General features: G+C 46.9%; 1 protein-coding gene across 1 annotated transcript in view; it reads right to left on the bottom strand.

Moving 5' to 3' along the window:
• Nucleotides 1-7: 7 nt before the first annotated feature.
• LAMC1 (laminin subunit gamma 1) overlaps nucleotides 8-20,082 on the bottom strand; it is a 30,842-nt gene continuing 10,767 nt past the window's right edge. Inside the window, exons 9-28 of the mRNA XM_014946804.1 lie at nucleotides 15,323-15,445; nucleotides 15,042-15,231; nucleotides 14,660-14,772; nucleotides 13,130-13,351; nucleotides 12,850-13,038; nucleotides 11,340-11,585; nucleotides 10,329-10,482; nucleotides 9,746-9,888; nucleotides 8,842-9,020; nucleotides 8,555-8,711; nucleotides 5,636-5,841; nucleotides 5,136-5,215; nucleotides 4,599-4,736; nucleotides 4,273-4,417; nucleotides 3,474-3,623; nucleotides 2,951-3,065; nucleotides 2,132-2,331; nucleotides 1,169-1,327; nucleotides 544-643; nucleotides 8-436 (exon numbers count right to left, since the gene is read on the bottom strand). Of these exons, the coding sequence (XP_014802290.1) occupies nucleotides 180-436; nucleotides 544-643; nucleotides 1,169-1,327; nucleotides 2,132-2,331; nucleotides 2,951-3,065; nucleotides 3,474-3,623; nucleotides 4,273-4,417; nucleotides 4,599-4,736; nucleotides 5,136-5,215; nucleotides 5,636-5,841; nucleotides 8,555-8,711; nucleotides 8,842-9,020; nucleotides 9,746-9,888; nucleotides 10,329-10,482; nucleotides 11,340-11,585; nucleotides 12,850-13,038; nucleotides 13,130-13,351; nucleotides 14,660-14,772; nucleotides 15,042-15,231; nucleotides 15,323-15,445 (3,266 nt within the window). The 3' untranslated portion in view covers nucleotides 8-179. The remainder of the gene's footprint in view (nucleotides 437-543; nucleotides 644-1,168; nucleotides 1,328-2,131; nucleotides 2,332-2,950; nucleotides 3,066-3,473; nucleotides 3,624-4,272; nucleotides 4,418-4,598; nucleotides 4,737-5,135; nucleotides 5,216-5,635; nucleotides 5,842-8,554; nucleotides 8,712-8,841; nucleotides 9,021-9,745; nucleotides 9,889-10,328; nucleotides 10,483-11,339; nucleotides 11,586-12,849; nucleotides 13,039-13,129; nucleotides 13,352-14,659; nucleotides 14,773-15,041; nucleotides 15,232-15,322; nucleotides 15,446-20,082) is intronic.

The following is a 20,082-nucleotide window of genomic DNA, read 5'->3' as shown; positions in this document are numbered from 1 at the left end:
AACCCCTCCCTCCCAAAACAATGAAAAAAACCAAACCTTTCATCTTATCCTGATTTGAAAAGAAAACAGTGGCTGTGAGCAGCAAAGAGCTGGGGATTTGAAGAAGGTAATGTGTGTTAAGGCACTCCATAGCCAAACCACCGCTCACCGGGGGAATACCCCCCACCCCCAGCGCACCCTTAGGGTTTCTCAATGGACGGGGTGTTAAAACAGCCAGATGGCAAGGTCTTCTTGATGTCTTCCAGGTTGCTAATGTCCTTCAGGATCTCTTCAATGTCCCTGTTGTAGGCCTGTATCGCGTCATCTTGCTTCCTGGCTTCTCTCTCGAGGAAAGACACTTTCTGGTCTAGGTCATTCTCTTTCATCTGGTCTTTGGCACTGTTCAGGCTACCCTCAATCTCATTCAGTTTGTTCAAGTCCACCGTCTCCAGTTGCCCTGAAAAGCCAGAAGCAAACAGTGAACAAAGAAAACAGCTTTTTTTTTTTTTCTGTCAGCAGCAGGAAAACACTCAAAGGTGTAAGGCACATTAAGGACAGCCTTACCTAATTGATCCAGCAGGTTGTTAATCATGGCAAGCAAGTTGGTCACAGAGTTCTTTGCTTTTCTGGCATTGTCTTCTGCTTCTTGGGCAGCCTGTGAGGCCTGCAGGGTATAAAAAACATGAAAGCACAACAAGGCTGTAGGGATTGCGAAACTGTTGCCTCTCCTCTTCACGTCTGCCCAAGCACAGTCAGTCACACACATCCCTGACACCTCTCTCCAGGATAACACCCCTGCACCGAGATCTTCATCACAGGGCTGGCAAAGACTGACAATCTTCAAATAGTCACTTTTGTGATTATTTCAGGATGGGGATCCCTGATAACCAAGCAGGATTTTGCAGGAAAAGTCAGAACAGAGTCAGTAGGGCTACAGCCAGGTTTCAGTTAAAATAAAAGGGAAGTGCTGCATTAAGAAAATTGGCTCTCAAATTCCAGCAGGGAACCTATGCTAATGCCACCAGAGGAGCTCCTTTGCTAGGCTCATGTCTTCAATCCCACTTAAAACTTGGAAGAGACTGAACACTGGCTGGACTCAGTGCTGTCTTTGCAGGAGGACAGCAGAGGAAAAAAAGCTTGCACAGCCAGGACAGCAGGGAGAAGGCACCTTCTTGCCAGCGTTACTTACCATGCCTGCCATCATCATATCCTGCTCAGCATCATCCTGCTTCCGCTTCAGCTCTTTTTCTGCATCCTGCAGTTGCTTCATCATGTCATCCACTTCTCTGGCCAGCCCCGTCACATCAGCAAAAGTCTTGTCAGCCTCAGCTTTGGTAGCAGCTGCACTCTACAGCCAACAAGGGGAACAGGATGGGAAGAGGTGGTGAAGGTGCAGAACTTCCTTCAGCCTTTTTCATCTAAATGCACCGATTTCCTATCACGCCACATTTTCATTCCCTGGTGGGGGCTACAGTAGAAAGCACGTGGGGCTCACCAGGAAATACTGGAACAGGGGAGTTTCACAGAATCACAGAATCTTCTAGGTTGGAAGGGACCTTAAAGATCATCTTGTCCAACCGTCAACCTAACTGACAAAAATAGACACCCACACAACAAACAAGGAGCATCATCACTAAACCATACCTCCCAGCACTACATCAACCCGTCTTTTGAACACCTCCAGGGATGGTGCCTCAACCACCTCCCTGGGCAGCCCATTCCAATGGCTGAGAACCCTTTCAGTGAAAAAATTTTTCTTAATATCCAGCCTGAACCTCCCCTGGCGCAACTTGAGGCCATTTCCTCTTGTCCTGTCGCCTGTGACTTGAGAGAAGAGACCGACCCCCACCTCTCTACACCCTCCTTTCAGGGAGTTGTAGAGAGCAATAAGGTCTCCCCTCAGCCTCCTCTTCTCCAGGCTGAATAACCCCAGCTCCCTCAGCCTCTCCTCATAAGACTTACTCTCCAGACCCCTCACCATCTTTGTCGCCCTTCTCTGGCCCCGCTCCAGCACCTCAATGTCTTTTTTATGGTAGGGGGCCCAAAACTGGACACAGTACTCAAGGTGAGGCCTCACCAGTAAGTTTTATGAGTTTATGCAGTTACAGACCACTATCTTAGAAGGGTGGCTTCAGAATTGCAAAGGACTCACCTTCTGAACAGCACCGGCGATTTTCTCAGCATCATCTGCTTTAGTCTTGGCTTCCCGGGCATCAGCAGCAGCATTGCCAAGTGCCAGCTCCGCCTGGCGCGTCTTATTGTTGGCTTCAGCAATAGTCTGGGTAATGGCAGGAATCTTTTTCAGTGCCTCCTCCGCCGCCGTCTTGTTATCATTCACCCGCTTATCAAAATCTAAGAAAGGGCAAAACAGATTCTTGTCACTTGCTCCAGAAGGGCCTTGGGATGTTTTTTTGACCGAGCTACCCAGGCTTTGCCACCTTGACGTTCTGGAGCGTGAGGGGTATATGCCTGCAGCTCTCCCTGCTACACGTCTTCTGAAATTAAATAAAGAACTTAAACAAAAAGAGATTTCTAGTCGCTGAAAACATTCCTATTTTTTTCTTTATTAAAAGAAAAAGGCAGAAGAACCAACCCAGCACTCAAGTATTGGCAATAGCGTGGCCCGTTTAAACAAGATACCCTACTGCCAAGTGACTTGTCACACAGGAATTGAAGGACTCGGAAAGGGAAACGGTTTTAAATTGGAAGAAAAACGATTCAGATTAGATATCAGGAAGAAATTTTTTACTATGAGGGTGGTGAGACACTGGAACAGGTTGCCCAGAGAAGCTGTGGATGCCCCATCCCTGGAGGTGTTCAAGGCCAGCCTGGATGGGGCTTTGAGCAACCTGGTCTGGTGGGAGGTGTCCCTGCCCATGGCAGGGGGGTTGGAACTCAATGATCTTTGAGGTCCCTTCCAACCCAAACCATTCTATGATTCTCTGACTCGCTGCAAGTGCTTCCTCTTTACCTTTCAGGTTGCTGAGAATGGTATTAGCCTCCTGTAGTGTGCCATTGCCCTTCCGAGCAGCTTCTTCAGCCAGGGCTTTCGCTGCATCTGCTCGAGCCAACAGCTGGTCTGCAGTCTAAGGAGACATGACACGTATCAACAACTTCTTACCTTTTGAAGGATGACCATCTAGGTGTATCAAAAAGCATTGCTCAGCCCGAGACACCAACGCCACACAGAATAGCATTCATCCCCGAGTGGCAGTGCTTCCTCTGAAAACAGCTGAATTTAAGTACTTTTGGAATACTGTTCTGAATACAAAGGAGACACCACACCTGGCAAACATCCCCTGTTCTCCCATATAGCCTCAATGTCATTGCTTCTACCAGCTTTTTGCATATCCTTTCTGGGACCATTCTTCAGCATTCTTGTAAATAGCAAACAGTGTTAAGATAACACTAAGACCAAATCTTTCACATTTGGCCAATTACCTGATTTCCTTTATTTTTCCAGGGAACAAAAACCTGCACAAAACAGGACTGACCTGCTGCTCCGTTTTCCCTTTCTCCAGGAGGTTCTTCACTTCTAGCTCCTTTCCTTTCATGTCTTCTCTCAAGTCCTCATAATCTTTCAGCTTCCTGGCAATTAGTTGATCTAACTCTTCCGCTTCCTTCTTGATCTTATTTGCTTCATTCTGCAGGTGGAAATCAGAAATAAATGCAGATTTCTGAACATTAAAGAATTTCTGAACAGGTGGCAAAACATGGTATAGTTTCTAACGGCCAAACAGTCAGAAGCTATGATGGGTTCCCACCAACTACAGTTGTAACCTTACCTCCAAAGCTCTGAATACCAGAGGGTGAGTGCAATAAAGGACAGAGGTTGCAAACAGTTCCATGTGCAAGAAAATCTACTGCACTACAGCGAGTGCAGGAGAGGGAGCAGTTCTGCAGACTGCAGAGGGAACTGAAATTTCTGCACTTCTCTGTTCAAGCCGAGACGTTTGGCAAACAACATTTCACTGTTTGGGTTTGTTTTGGTTTTTTTTTTGTCCTACAGCCATTGGGGGAGGTAGGGGTTTACATATTTAGTTTCCTGCATAAAAACTGAAATGCACACGTCTGAATTATGCCTAAAATGGAAAAAAATTTAGTTTCCTGCATAAAAACTGAAATGCACAAGTCTGGATTATGCCTAAAATGGAAAAAAAAATCCATAGACTGTTCTTATGCAGAGAAACATTAGCAGAGCACGTGCAAGATATGTCACCAACCTGGCACACTGCTAAAACACTTGCCCTCATTGGCCTATAGAAAACCACGGGTGATGCTTCCTGCACGTACCTCTAGCCCCGTGGAATCCACAGTAGGCAGACTGGTGAGATTAGCATAGATCTGCAGGGCTTTGTTTCCAGCTTCCTCTGCCTCTGCAAGCACCTTGTTGGCCTGTTTCTCTAGATCTCGGGAAATGTTCCTTGCTTGATTATACCTGAAAAACCCCAAGGATCCAATTAAATTACAATTCGAACTTAACTAAGAGAGTAGAGAGGCTAAGAAATTGAAAGATAATTCCCATAAAACCCAAAGCATACTACACTACAAAAGGCATCTCAGTTTTAAGCACTGCTCTGAAGCCCGGAAATAAAAACAATTTTCTGTTACTGACTCACTTCTGGTTGAGCTCATCAATGTCATTTGCTGTTTGGTTTTCTCCAGCCAGGGTCTTCAGCAGCAGTTGATACGCTTCTGTGGAAGTGTCATTTGCTGCCTTGGCTACGCGAACAATCTCATCAGCTTCTTTTTTGTGTCTGGACAAGATTACAGAAGAAAAATAACACCATTAGAATTGTCAGCCAGTGGTTTTTATACATAATTCCAGATTCTATTCTTTCCTACTTTTTCCTTCTTTCACCCAGATTTGCCGATGGAAGATGCTGAAACATTTGCAATGGAAGATGTTTGGGAGCATCTCTACAAGCAAGGCATCACTCCAGCAGTGCTCACAAGATGAGCTGAAAGGTTCTGCTACAGCTGTACGTGTCCCTCACTCACATGTCCCAACACATGGACACGCATCCACAGTGCCAGTCTCTTGCTCAGCAACGGGTGTATGTTTTGTCCCAAGCAAATTAAATTTTGCTTCCCCCTTGTAGGGAAGAGCAGGGCCCTGATGGGGGCTGTGAGGAGCGTGTCTTGCCACAGCCTACCTCTCAGCCAGCTTACGGGCCTCTTCTGCCAATAGAGTCATGTTGTTCGGGTCCCCACTTGACTCCGGAGGTGTAATGGACTGGAAAAAAAGAAAGAAAGAAAAAAATCTTAAAGTTCTTTTTTCATCTTTTATTCATCTCTGCTTTAAATATTTATTGTCATGATCTAAATGCTTAGAGATGTGTCTAACCTACTTCTGACTTCTCTGTGTATTTTTTTTTTAAGCCCATGCAGTTTCCACCAGTGGCTATCCCTTAAAAACAAAGGTGCTGATATTTATTTAGGGGTTCTTAATGTTGGTTTCTTTGAGCAGGGGCTAAGATCCAATCTATGATAGACATTGGTGGTCTATTTATTTCCCATGATCCTGGGTAGGGAAGAAGATATTTCCATTGCAAATTTGCTATATGAGAGAGAGAACAAACAAGAGAAACACACTAGAGGGCACAGAAAGGAAAGGCCCTCTCCTAACCATGTGGGATCTTGGGAGCACACTCACCACGTTGTCAGCTGCCATCTTTGCCTTCTCAAGCATATCAGAAGCTAAGCTGATCAGGTCCTCAGTGTCCTCCACCCGCACCCGGGCTTGCTCCGCCAGGTTCTCTGTCTCCTGCACCGTGCCCTGGATGTTCCTCAGCCTGTTGAGCTGACTCGTTAGTGTGCTGTTGATGTCTTTGAGACGATCCATGAGGTCCTGATCTACGTCTGAAGCACACGATATAAAAGAAAGGAAGCAAAATTAATTAGGGCAGGAAGAGAAGCTGGAGCAGCAGCTAACCGCTGCAGGCAACGCATTGGTAGGTTAATCCTTTATTGAAAGGGGACCAGCAAAGCCGTTTCATAAGTCAGTCAGCTTGAGATCAAAGTCATCATCAGAATGTGCACCAAATATGAGAAATGAAAAGTCATTAACTACTAATAAGACAATCCTGCTGGGTGTTGGAACGGACTCTGATGGGGGATTTTGTGTTCTGAATCATGTTTCACCTCTATCATTAACTTAAAAGACAACAGAGCTGCTCCTCAAGAGGTACGAAACACTTGCTTTGTGAATTCTCTTTAGCTTAACTCCTCGAAGGTGAGCAGAGAATCATAGAATCATTCAGGTTGGAAGAGACCCTTGGGATCATGGAGTCCAACCACCTACCCTACTCTACAAAGTCCTCCCCTACACCATGTCCCTCAGTACCACATCTAAAGAGAAGGAGGAATAGTGGGGCTGTACGTTATTCCCCGCTTTGGGCAATGGTGGCTACTCCTGAGCCAGACAGTCTCCATACGGAGCAGCCAGAAGATGTGCAGAGTAACAAACCCACTCCAAACTCCCCCCCAAATTAAAGGGATGACAACAGCTGGCAGGATACAGCCAATCTGTAGGACCTATGAGCCCCCTCAAACCTTCCTCAAATTTTTGGACCACTGGGTAACTCCCCACTACAGCATCTTAGTAATGGGGCCATAAAAGCACAGGTACATAACCTCATGACCTCAGGGGCAATTACTTTTGAAAAAGTGGGAGTGTTATTAAGAGACAAAGTACAAGCAGAAGCCTGCAGGACTCCAAAATTTATATTCTTCACAAATACGTTGCCTCAAACTTGCAGCACATCTTAAGTATTGAACACAAATGTTTGACACATTTCAAAAACATACTACAAACTACATATCAAGTAGAAAACCCCAGATAAGTGCTCACAGGTGTGCACAGATTTTTGTAAGGGTAGTGTTTGTTGCATTTAACTTGCCTCTTAGTTAGGGAAAACATGTTTGACACATTTCAAAAACATACTACAAACTACATATCAAGTAGAAAACCCCAGATAAGTGCTCACAGGTGTGCACAGATTTTTGTAAGGGTAGTGTTTGTTGCATTTAACTTGCCTCTTAGTTAGGGAACAACATCAAAGCTGGTGAAGATTCTAGACACAAGTCTTATGAGGAGAGGCTGAGGGACCTGGGGTTGTTTAGGCTGGAGAAAAGGAGGCGGAGGGGAGACCTTATCACTCCCTACAACTGCCTGAAAGGAGGTTTGTAGTGAGGTGGATGACAGCCTCTTCTCCCAGGCAGCAAGTGATAGGATGAGAAGAAACGGCCTCAAATTGCACCAGGGGAGGTTTAGATTGGGTACCAGGAAAAATTTCTTCACCAAAATGGTTATCAAGCACTAGAACAGGCTGCCCAGGGAAGTGGTGGAGTCACCATCCCTGGAGATATTTAAAAGATGTGTAGACGTGGTGCTCAGGGACATGGTTTAGTGGTGGACTTGGCTGTGTTAGGTCGACAGTTGGATTTTATGATCTTAAGGGTCTTTTCCAACTTAAATGATTCTACGGTCCTAAGAGGTGGAAAGAAAGATGAAAAATACCACCTAAATACGAACCCATTTCCTCACGTTTCTCCAGTCCTCACCCTCCTACCCCACTACGTGGGACTGTTATCTAGGCACAGATGCCAAGCAGGCAGCAGAAAGCTACCTCAGGTAAAACCAAGAAGAGCTTCAGTGATCATTCCCACTGGCAGGAATCTTCCCAGCAACTGCGACAGATGCACATCAGCTTTTTTGCAGCTTCACACAAAGGTGACAAATTTTTCTGAAGTGGTCTGAAATCACTGAACCAACTCCCAGGGGACCATCTTTCACTGTAAAGTCAATAGACGTCTTCAAGTTGCTCTTCTCCAGAACACACATCAGCTTACACGTTAAAAAGACCTTAAGGACAAACCACTGTCACACTGCTTAACGTCCTGCTCAAAGACATCCTGTGGTAGAGGTGACAGTACAAGAATCAATTTGAAGCAGAGTTTAACAGGAAAAATAGCTAAAGGCCACCACAACAACACATTTCTGAACTTTACAGTGGGATAAATCCTGCTTGCCAGCAGGATTTCATCACTGATGACAACCCAACAAGACCTGCTTTCTCCCAAGATGTCTGAGCAAATTTATAAACTTAATAAATAAGTATATTGGAAAGTCTTACGCTTGTTTAACAATAAGTAAAACCCTCCTTTGCATATGGAGAAGAGGGTAACGTAAAACACACCTGTACACAGCTTAAGGCAGATCTTTAAATCTACAATAGAGAGCACCGGGAGAACAACAGGGATAAAAGCACAGCCACCATCGTTTTGATAGTAAGATAGTTGTGGGTTTTGTTTCATTGTTGGTGTGTTTGGTTTGTGTTTTTTCTTTTTGGTTTGTTTTTGTTTTTTTTTTTAAAGGTTGGACTCAATGATCTCAGAGGTCCCTTCCAACCATGGTGATTCTGTGATACACTGCCTCAGCACTATCTGAAACAGCTGGCTGTCCTGATGCACATCACAGGCTTGAAATAAAACACACTGTGTTCAAAGGCAATAGAAACACCAAGCAAAAAGCTCATTTCCCTTTGGTCCACGCCCGATCGGGTCAACTCACCTTTGCTGTTTTGTGCTTCCTGGAGCAACTCCATAACCTCTCTTTCTGCCTGCTTCAACCTCTCTTCAAAGGCTTGATCGGTTACAGCGTCTTCTCCCGTACCCAGATTTGCTATCAGATTTTCCAGCTCCTGCAACCTCTCTCGTTGCTCCGCTACCTACAGGAGAGGGAGAGATCACAGCTACGACACAGAGCAAAGCCCCTTGAACCTCTCTGCTTTCAGGAAGCATCAGCCAGCCATGTGCCACTGTCTCCAGCTGCACCAACAGTGGCATTTGTGGCCTTACCTTATCTTTCACCAATCTGTAACAGGCTGGACACTCTTGGCAGCCCAGCCAGGAGCGGTTGTAGAAGTAGTTCTCCTCACACTGGTCGCAGCGGTTCCCCACAAAGCCTTCCTTGCACTCGCAGCGCCCGTTCTCCCGGCACTGCAGGGAGCGCGAACCCTCGGGATCACAGTCACAGGCTGCGGGGAAGTTAAACCTCAGTCAGATCAGAGGAGAAGCAGAAATACCCTAAAACCCTCAGGGCGAGAGCATACCCTCAATACCCTAAAACATCTGCAACAACAGGGCACACAGACCCACAGCTGGAGCCCCACTCCCTATCGGGGTGCCTCTAGGCACAGCAGGACACTGTCTGGCTGGACACAACATTCATGGCACGTGTTCGCAGTGTTACTATTGCCTCTCCTGCAAAACATCACAATTTTCTACCCCATTTCATTGTAACCAACTGCAGTTGATTTTTCTGCTCTTTACAGGCAGGGATACTGAGGAGGATAATTTGGATCATCCTGTTTTTCAATCATGTTTACAAGATCTGTTCCTCCTCAAGACAGAACCGGCGTATTCGGACCATCTGCAGAGGAACTGTGCAGAGATTTAACATCAGGGAACAGGACTGTTGCAGGACAAGACTCAGAGAAGTATTTACACCAGACAGAAGTGGGTATATCTATTAAGATGGAGTTCTGCCTACCTCCAGTTAAAAAAAAAAAATAAATAAAAGAAAAAGGGGATAAGCTGAAATCAAATTTCACCATGCAGGGTATGGACATAGAAGTGCCAACTGCCGCTATGATGAAGAGCGAGGTGAGAAAGTACCTTCCCAGAGACATGAGGAAAGCAAAGGCAAGGCTGGCTGTGCAACATCCTTCCCAGCTGCCCCACTCCAGCCTCTCAGACTTACGTTTACAGCCTTCGGAGCCAAAACCAAAGTGGTTGACCTCGCACGTATCGCAACGTTGGCCAGTGATGCCAGGCTGGCACTCGCACTGCCCGGTTCGGATGTCGCACTGGCCGTTGGTGGAGCCCAACGCGTGGCAGTTACACCTGGGGGAGGCAGACACATGTCACAGAGGGGAGGCATGGGTGAAGCACCTCCCTGAAGGAGCCCTAGTTGGGCACAGCTCAACACTTCCATTTGCCAAAAGTCACTTTTCTTGCCGCGCAGATGCAGGAGGCGAGGCGCTGAGCCTTTGACTCGTGCAAGGTCACTTGGTGCCTGCACTAAAAAAAGGAACCCACAAGCCCCTGCTACCAATAATCACACAGTCATGTGGTGCTTTTCTATTTAAAACCCTGATTTAAAGCTATTTATAAGTCAGGCTTTTTGTACAGCCTTCATAGCTGCTCCTTGACTGCTGCTCTTCCCCACCCATAGCAGCATGGAGGCACATCAGTTACTCGAGACAAACATCGCATTCCTGCGTTAAGGTAAACACAGACCACCCAAAACCAGGCTCTTTGCCCCAATCCAAGGTGACCGTCACCTCTCGCAGCCGCGTCCGCTCTGGAGGTTGAAGAAGCCGGGCTCACAGGCACTGCAGTCCCTTCCCGTGACGTGAGACAGGCACTCACACTGCCCAGTCACTTGATTGCAACTCGTCTGCTGATTCACAGTGCCGTAGGGATTGCAGTGACAAGCTGCAAAAATTAAAGGGAGAAAGTTAGAATCACACAGAATCACACAGAATCGTAGTGGTTGGAAGGGACCATCGAGTCCAACCACAAAAAAAAAAAACCAACAAAAAAACACAACACAAAACACCCACCACCTAAACACACAACAACAACAACTACCAAACCAAAAACCATCACCCACCCACATAACATCCCACCACAAACCAATAATCTTGGGCACTAGAGCATGCCCTGAAGAGCCACGTCTACATGTTTCTTAAATACCTCCAGGGATGGTGACTCCACCACCTCCCTGGGCAGTCCATTCCAATGCCTGACAACCCTTTCAGTAAAGAAATGTTTCCTAATGTCCAACCTGAACTTCCCCTGGCGCAACTTGAAGCCATTACCCCTTGTCCTATCGTCTGTAACTTGGAAGAAGAGACCAACCCCTGCCTCTCTACAGCTTCCTTGCAGGTACTTGTACAGAGCGATAAGGTCTCCCCTCAGTCTCCTCTTCCCCAGACTGAACAACCCCAGCTCCCTCAGCCTCTCCTCGTAAGACTTGTGCTCCAGACCCCTCACCAGCTTCGTTGCTGGTCCCTCGTGGTGTTGGGACTCTGCTAGCCAGTCCCTAAACGGGCCTCGATCCAAAACATGCAGCAGCTGAAGCCCAGCATCGCACAATGCTTTTGCTTCGATGGCAGTAAGTGCCCATAAACACAAGCATTTTAGCAAGCTGCAACCACCAAACCAGGATAAAGCCACACATTGCTGCTGAGGGGTACGAACAACAGTATGAACAGTCCTCACAACACACCAGGAAACGGCAGCTCTTGGGGACAAAGCCTTTTTTAAACGCAAGAGGAACCAGCTCTCACCTCGGCACTTGTCGGCGGGATCGGGGGCGAGGGGGTTCCCGAAGAAGCCATCTTTGCAGCGGTCGCAGTAGAAGCCAGCAGTGTTGTAGATGCACTTGAGGCACTCGCCCGTCAGGCGGTCGCAGTTGCCCACGGCGTTGGGGTCGATGTTGTCGTTGCACTGGCAGAGGCGGCAAGGCCTCACGGCACCGTTTTCCCCCAGCGGGTCTCCGAAATAGGCATCGTCACACAGCTCACACCTCTTACCTGGGACGTGACAGAAACACGTGTGTGGCAGCAAAAAGCCCTTTCCTACCATCTCACCTTTGCAGACCCTTCCGAAATGTAAACTCTCCAGCTTCCTGCATTATGAATTATTTCGGCTCCTCTTTTCCCTCCTATCCCTTTAAGCCAAACCTATTTGTTGTAATCTGTTGGTAATTTAAGAGTCCAAGAAGGTAGAGCTCCATGGGGCATCGCTGCTCCAGGAAGCCCCACTGCCAACAAGATCTGCCAAACCTCCACGGGCAGCCACTGAAGCATCCAACTCAGCAGCTCTGACCTGCCCAGCCAGCTATAAGCTCTGGTTTCTTAGGCAGTTCTTGCACACCTGAAAACTATTCTCCATCACCTTTCCCCTCACATCCCAAAAAGGCAGCGGGAGACAGGAGGAACTCTTGTGTGACCACATAGTTACAATTAAAGATGAGCTTGTGCTGAAACCTGAGCTGCAGGGAACCTGGACCCCGTTCATGAAGCAATGGCACCCATGGAAACCCCATGAACTGACTCAGGGCTTGGCGAGGGTCTTTTCTAAGCCCCTTCTTGCCATGCCAAGCATTGTCAACCATAAAATCAGCAGAGAAGCATGGAGGCTGCCAGCCATCCTACGGCTTCATTGCTGTTTGCAGGCAGAACAAAAGGCTCTGCTTAACAACTCAGGTACATGCTTGGATTTCACGGTTTATGGCTAAGAAGAAAAGACATGTGCCTGTTAACGTGTTAGTCTTTCAAACTGCTGAGCACAAATTTGGCTTGTATTTTTTGGGCAGCATTTGTGAGTCACTGCAGCCTTCCCGCTTCTCCTAGGGAGGGCACTGCCCGTCCCTTGCAAGCATCCCGCAGTGCCTCTCTGGCTGGCAAACTGCATCTTCTAATTTTATTTCAGCCTGACCTGCTTGCCTGGCTCTTTTAAATCTATCCTATTTTCTGCCCAACACTGTGCAATTAGCAGAGGTCTAACAGAAGCTAGCACGGTTCACCTACGTAGCATAGAAACATTCAGACTCTGCACAGATTAAGCCTTTGTTTCTCTTCTGTTCTTGAGAGACAGGCAAAAAGAACATGGGTAACCCCGAGACTCACAGAGGACAGAAAATAGGGCTGAGGAAGGAAGAAGCATGTGAACCAGAAGAAACAGCAGCTTTCAGTGCTGCTCACCGAGGGTCAGAGCCCCAGAAGCAGCAGGAGACACATATCCACAGCCATGTGGGGTGTAGAAAAAGAAGACTTCTTTTGTGTAGAAACACACCTGTAGTGCCAGCCTGGCAGCTAGTGCACACAACCTCCTTCGTGCGGGGCACGATGGCACAGCTTGAGCTGCCTGGGCACGGGCAGGGCTGGCAGTCTGAGGCTGTGCCCACTGTTGCATCTCCGTAATACCCATCGCTGCACTTCTCACAGTGAGACCCCGCCGTGTTATCCCTGCAATTGCACATGCCTGGAATAGAGAGGGACATGGGTTTTGCTTTATCATCCAACCCAGAAAGAACCGTCCTCTTGCTGCTCCCTGTTTTATCAGCCCCTCTTACCTGTCTCGGGCTCGCACGTCTCGCTGTGCCCGTTGCAAGTACAAGGCACGCAGGGGCTGTAGGGCCCGAGGCTCGGTGTCTCTCGCCGGTATCCAGAGGAGCAGCGCTCACAAAACTGCCCCTCATATCCCACAGGGCAGGAGCAGCTTTCCACCCAGGCCACAGGCACACCGGGTCCAGGGCGAGCGCTTGTGATGGTAACATCATCCAGGTGACCAGCACCTAGAAAACACCGAGAGGGGAAACGCTTTGTAACCACAGAGGATCTCATCACCGCTTCACCAAACACACATCTGAATGGGACAAGAATCAGACAAGTGGATGCTCGCAGCTGGTAAGGTGAACCAAGAAGTAAAACCCTTCAGGAAGGTTTAAACAGATGAGAAAAGATGTAATATAGCTCACAGAGGGCACATGCAGGGCAGGAGAGCTGAGAATAAACAACACAGAGGATGCTGTCGAGAACAGCATGTGAGCAAGTACAGTCAGTTAAAGCAAGTTACATTTTGCATGCAGATGGTTTCCATTTCCAAATCAAATACCAAAATCAATTCCTGTCTTTCTAGGGAGGACAGACCATCTCGTTAATATACAGTCTCTAACACAGCGTCTGCAAACCATGCCTCAGGGCAAACTCTTCAGTTATTTCTCTCAAGCCATTCCTCTGTCTGGCACTGGAAAGCTTCCTCCTCTCCATCCAGCCCATTCCCTGGAGCAGAACTGAGCCTGGACACAACATAGCTGGTTTTTAGCTTAAAGCAGTGAGTTTGTACCATTGCAGCCGCTCGAGAGACCCGAGCAGAGCCTCAGCTCCAGCATATTAGCAGTGGCTACAGCACTCAGGGGATGGCTTGCTCCACACCTTTGTCCCCTCCATTTCAAAAGTCCACATTCTTCTTTACAAGCCACCTCTACTGAAAACACTTTGCAGCTTTCCCATCTTCTCCAAATGCAAATTCGTCCTTTGCACCTTTCTGCAAAAATTCTTCTTCACGTGATAATACCCAATATTTACCCAATATTTTTGCTCCTAATTCATGCCCAATTTTATAAGCCCTCAATTACAGGGACCTTTCACTCAAGTTCAGTACAGGCAGCGCTTTTGAGACCTCGTCCTTCCCATTTGTCATGCCAAGACCAGGAAACAGGGGGGATGTAACCATTCTCAGTGCAGCAAAAACTGAGGCCAAATCTTGTAAATTTCCTACATCTTTTTTACTGTGTCCTTCAGGACTCTGTGCTATGTATTTCTACCAATCTGGAAGACAATGGCTGTGCGACACAGCAAAACTCCCATGTTCAGAAGCAAAGAATCAGCAGGCGACGGGTGCTCAGTTTTCAGACTCAAAGGCAGCACCTTTCTCCCCCGTCTCCTTTCCAGGAGGTCTGGGATAAGCTGTTACACAGGAAGACCAGGAGCAAAGCAATCAGTACAGGCCTTGCCAAATAACCTACCACAGCAATTTATGACCGGGGCCCTACAATAAAGCAACCCGGGCACTAGATGAATGGGTCTGCCCAGCAACTTACTTCTCTCGCTGTACGTCCCACGGATCTTGATGGAAGTCAAGTTGTGGAGAAGCTTCTGGAACTCAAATGCCGTAAGAGTAGGCCTCCACGGGTAATCTGTAGCCTCATGAAGCCTATGGAGAAGAGCCATGCATCATCAGCAAAGCTTTCAGATGCTAACAGCTGTGCCTTTTTAGAGCACCCTTTCCAAAAGCTGTCTGCTATTGCAACATCCTTTGCATACACTTAGGCAGTGTTGCTAGACAGCGAGCTTCAAACGAACCTGATAGGACTGCTCTTCCAAGCTAAAATTAATACAGTTTTTTTTCTCAAGAGCTTAGAGGCCAGGGGCACCATAGGGTAGGTCCTGGCTGCTCCCACCACGCCTGGAAAGTCCTCTCACCTGAAGGTGTAGGTCACAGCGTTCTCGCTGGGGTAGGGGTTGCCCTGGGCAATGAGTGGCACTGACACTCTCAGCCCAGCCCCTTCCAGCACCAGGTCCTCTGCGGAGAGGCGTGTGTCCCGTCTGTCCACACGGAAGGAGAAGGTCAGGTTTTGCCCATAACTCAAAAGCTGGTTGCCCAAGAGCTTGCCTGAAAGGGGAAGAAATCCTCACAGTTAGGGGACAGAACAAAAAAAAAGGTCACAGGCAGCACAGAAAGCCTTGCTTCTTGAATGACGTACGTGGTGCAACAAAATAAATGGGGAAGTAGCTGTCAGAGATAACAGATATATCCTGGGTCTCTGCGCTCCACTGGAGTGGGACTTCGGAGCCGTCGCGCTGCTCAGCACGCCACTCGTCCTCTCCTGAAAAAATCAAACAAGCAAGAATTAGTGCCCTTTGAAGACGTAGCTTTGCACTCACTTCTCACATCATACTGCACTCTGCTCCTATGTAACTAATCTATAGTCCGTACGCTGGCACTGACAGACCTCAGAAAGTAGCTGTGCAGAAGAACGTAGATAGCAAACATCATCTTTCCTATTTAAATCCCTAACTTGAGGGCTGACTTGAACCTTCTGAACTTTGAACCCACAACAACTTCTTGTTCAAAATCGTCTTTGCTGAACAGCTTAACCAGGGATGGGAAAACCTGCAGTCCTCTAGGACTTGATTCCACAGTCAAACTCGAAGGATTTTTCACATTTCTTCCCTCTTTTAGATTTTTTTTTTAATAAAAGAGCACAGTCATTTTTTGTATCGTGAGCCTTACTCCGCGTTCTATTCCTGCACATCCACATAACTTTGTCAGATTGTTCAGATACCTGCTTTTTGTAGACAGAATTGTTTGCAAATAAGGCTTTAAAAAGTGTTAATAAAGTAATATCTTTCAGTCATGTGAAAACGAATATAAATCAATATGAAGTCCTTGAAACTGGATTACTGGGGTGCTGGTCAGTCATCATTTTTCCACTTGCAGCAACTAGGTTTCTAGGAGGTTTCAGCCCTTTTACAAACTGTTCTCCAGGGGAATTTTTATTAAAAAAGATGTTCTTTTCAGACTGTGCAGCATACTGTTCTCCAGGGGAATTTTTATTAAAAAAAGATGTTCTTTTCAGACTACGCAGCACGAAAACATGCACATGTAGGAAACTGACTGTATGAAAAGAGACTTCTTCTGAGCTTACAGACCTATCGGAAAGACAACCGTGCTCTATTCACAGCCATGTAAACCCCAAAACTAAAGCGATTATAGTCCTCTCAATCAGAAACTCCTGATTCAGTTCTAAAGTTAAGAAAATATTCCCTTGCCAGCACCTCTCTCAAGCTACAGAAATTTTACATTTACAATTCCTGCTTGCACCTCCATGGCATACGTTAGCACTGGGTGCTCGAGGCCAGAACTGTCAATTCATTCCTCCCTAGCTGAAAACTGGAAAGCTCCCAGTAACTTCAGCAGTAACTCATCACTTCCAAAGGAGGGATCCTGGACCTGCCCGCCCAAGATTTGTGACCTTGCACAAGGAAGAAGCAGCAGGGTTTCTTTTTTAATTGCTTCTGACTTGAATCTACAGCCCAACCCGAGAAACAATGGAAGGCTCCATTTTACCAAACTGGAAGTCGGAGGTGATACTGTAGATACTGTAGCCCAAGGCGCTGGTGCAGACTGAAGAGTGTCCAAAACAGAAACAGGGGGTACAGCCCCTTGTATTGGAGGAATCCAGATGGAAAAATCCAGGTTTGCATCTGAAGATGCAAAGGAAAGAGAATCAATTTCCCTGACGCATACCTCAGGCCATCGCTGGAATGTTTCTCATTCTTGAAACAAAGCCACGGGGAGAGAAACTCACCTCTCGCAGTGGAAGCCTTCGACGTTGTCCTTGCACATACACCGTCCTGTCTCCACATTGCATTCCCCTGTGCTGCCAGCCAGATTGCAGGAACAGGGCCTGAAAGAGCCAGGAGAGAGGACAAACTCATTAAAAGCCACACAGCCAAAGCTTTAAAAACGCACCTAGTTTTCCTTTGAGAGAGCAGCAGTCCTCCTTACCTGCACCCAGCTTCAGACAGGGAGTGGAAACCTGGCTGGCAGCGGTCACACTTCTCACCCATCACGCCAGGTTTGCAGCTGCACTGGCCGTAGCTGTCACACTGGGTGCTGAGGGAGCCTGGGGGAAGAGCAGGGACAGCCATCTCAGCAGAACCACCCCCACAGCTCTATTTTTTTCAACTTTACCAAACAGGCAAGAAATAAGGGAAAAGGAAAATGGGAAGCACAGCTTCAAGCCGATGAGTTACAGCTTACCTAACGACTGCCTCTAGTTCACAGGGATTTTTCCTCTAGCTTATTCAGCTTTAAGTATTCCTACCAATCAACGTTTTTATACCTAGATATCATTTTAATTTCAAATTGCATTCTCGTCTTTATTTCCATTTCATCCTCAATGTTACCTTCGCATGCCTCTAATTCCATGCCTGTGGAATGCACCATTTCCAAGACTTTATTCCCTGAATCCCTCACGTTCTCCCTAATCACCATCTTTCCTTTGCCAGGGGATATCCTGACCTCTCCCTGTCACGCTCAGATTTCCTCCCTTGAGTCCCAAGGTGGATTTAAAGACTAAACCGCCTTTAGTCAAAGCAAGGCTGCATATGCCACTATTAACCCTAACAAACTCTTCAGCAAAACTCTCATTTTTGGAAGGACGTCTTCCTCAGTGCTGCTCTGTTAAGCAAATATGCACAAAAAGCTGCTGTTTCTTTAATCCACAGCAGACAAAATGCTTTCTCCCAAGCACCAGTGTATTTCGCAACCTAGGAGTTGTCAGCACTGTAAGAGTTAACTTCCAGGCAAAAAGTATTTAATATAAAAAAAATAGTTGCTTCTTTCCACTCCAATCCACACCAGAAGATTAGAGTAAAGTGAAGAGTTATAAGATGATTAGGCCGGATAGAAGAACTCACAAAACCTTTACCATATACAGCCAAAGTTCAAATCCCCTTCAACAGTTCCACTTATGATTATTTAGGAAAAAACAATACTTGGACAAAAAGTAGCAATCTAAATCTAGCTTCAAATACGCCCTGGGTCCCAGTGTGCCATGGGATACAAACTGATGGCTAAGTTATAAAGCCCTTTGAAATTTATCCTTAAAGAGTCACCTCCCTGCTTCTTCTCGACTGTCTCAGCTGACACCAACCCTCACTCCTCTTAAAATAAGGTCCGACACGAAGACCCAGCTGACACCAACCTCATCCCTCTTAAAATAAGGTCCGACACGAGGACCTGGAAAAGCAGATGGAGGAAGAAAGAGGCCTTTCTTGGTCAAAAATTTCACAACTGTACAACTCTCTGACCAAATTAGCTAGGAGCCGTACCCTGGCAGACTTCTCGCTGGCTGCTTTTAGGGCATGCTGCAATCAATTACTTATTCCAGCTACTCTATTTTGGAACCTCACATCATATCTTACTATCTGTTACCCTTTTGTCTCCTTCCCCCTTATTTGCTGTGGGCTGGTGCAGTTATGGGATCACTCCATACAGGTCAAGTGGTTCCCTTGACAACAAGATTTGTTCTCCTGCCAGAATTTTTTCCATTTGTTTTTTGTGGGGTTGGGGTTTTTTTTGTTTGGGTTTTTTCTTTTTTTTTTTTTTTTTCAAACAAGTTTAACTACATATTTTGAGTTTACTTTGTTTTTCCTCACCCCCACCCCCTTTTGTGTTTAAGTTTTCACTGGTTTTTATTTATAGTGCTTGGATACTCAGTAGGAGAAACTGATGCAGCTAAAAGTTCACTACAATTCTTCAGTATGAACAACTTCCAGAAATACCCACTCACATCATCGTGTTTATTAAGAATTTAAATGAGCTCTTTAGTACTGGGAGTGTCCAGGGTAACACACACACACAGTGCAGGGGGGAGGAGGGGGAATAAAACAAAAATAAAAGTCTATTTCAGAACACGTTTGAAGGAGTAAATGCTGCAGAGGTAAGACATCTGCACCAAAGGTAATTTAAAGCAAAATACAACCCAATGAACATTTCCTGGGGGGCCAAAAATACCTCTTTTTACCGCGTAACTAGCTTTTGTGCATGAAATGTTTGCTGCCACGACTCACCGACGGGGTTGCAGCTGCAGGGCAGGCATCCCTCCTCGCTCCCCAGGCGGTAGAAGCTGTCCCTGCACCTTTCGCAGTGGGGACCGTCGGTGTTGTCCGAGCAGCCCGTGCAGTGGCCCCCGTGGCCCGTGGAGCGGTACAGCTCGGGGTCAAAGTAGCACTCCTGGGACCTCCCGTTGCAGTCACAAGCTGTGAGGACAAGGGTACCACTGGTGATCAGCACGTGCAGCCATCTGACCCCGAGAGTCACAAAACCCACAAAGCAAAGCTCGATATTAAGCTGGAGTAGGAGCCTTTAACCATCCTGAGCCCCACGCACAGACCGCCCCCCCCACCACAAGGCATTTGTGCATGGATGAGAAGAAAAAGAAGGAAGCATGTTTTTGTGGTGGGTTGAATGTGGGGAGGAGGACGCAAGGCTGTAATGATGAAACAGGCTCCTCAGGACCATTCTCATCTACATCCAGAAGAAAACCAGCCTTTTTTACACTATTTCTATGTCAGAAGCTGAAATTTCATAGAATCATAGAATCATTGAGGTTGGAAGAGACCCTTGGGATCATCGAGTCCAACCATCTCCCCTACTCTACAAAGTCCTCCCCTACACCATATCCCTCAGTACCGCATCTAAACGTCCCTTAAACACATCCAGGGATGGTGACTCAACCACCTCCCTGGGCAGCCTATTCCAATGCCCTATCACTCTTTCTGTGAAAAATTCCTTCCTACCCTCCTACCCTTCACCCTCCCACTCAGCAACACCGATTTTGGTCACGCAAACAAGCATGAAACAATAATGGCAAGGTCTGCCTCCCTGCTGTAAGGAGAGTTTCTCCTCTGGATGCAGACAGATTACAAATCCCCTCTGTCTAGGGAGCAGGAG

Source organism: Calidris pugnax, unplaced genomic scaffold, assembly GCF_001431845.1.
Source record: "Calidris pugnax isolate Ruff unplaced genomic scaffold, ASM143184v1 scaffold30, whole genome shotgun sequence".
NCBI classification, from domain to species: domain Eukaryota; kingdom Metazoa; phylum Chordata; class Aves; order Charadriiformes; family Scolopacidae; genus Calidris; species Calidris pugnax.
The sequence above is the reverse complement of the archived record's forward strand: the minus strand, read 5'-3'. Positions and strand labels throughout refer to the sequence as shown.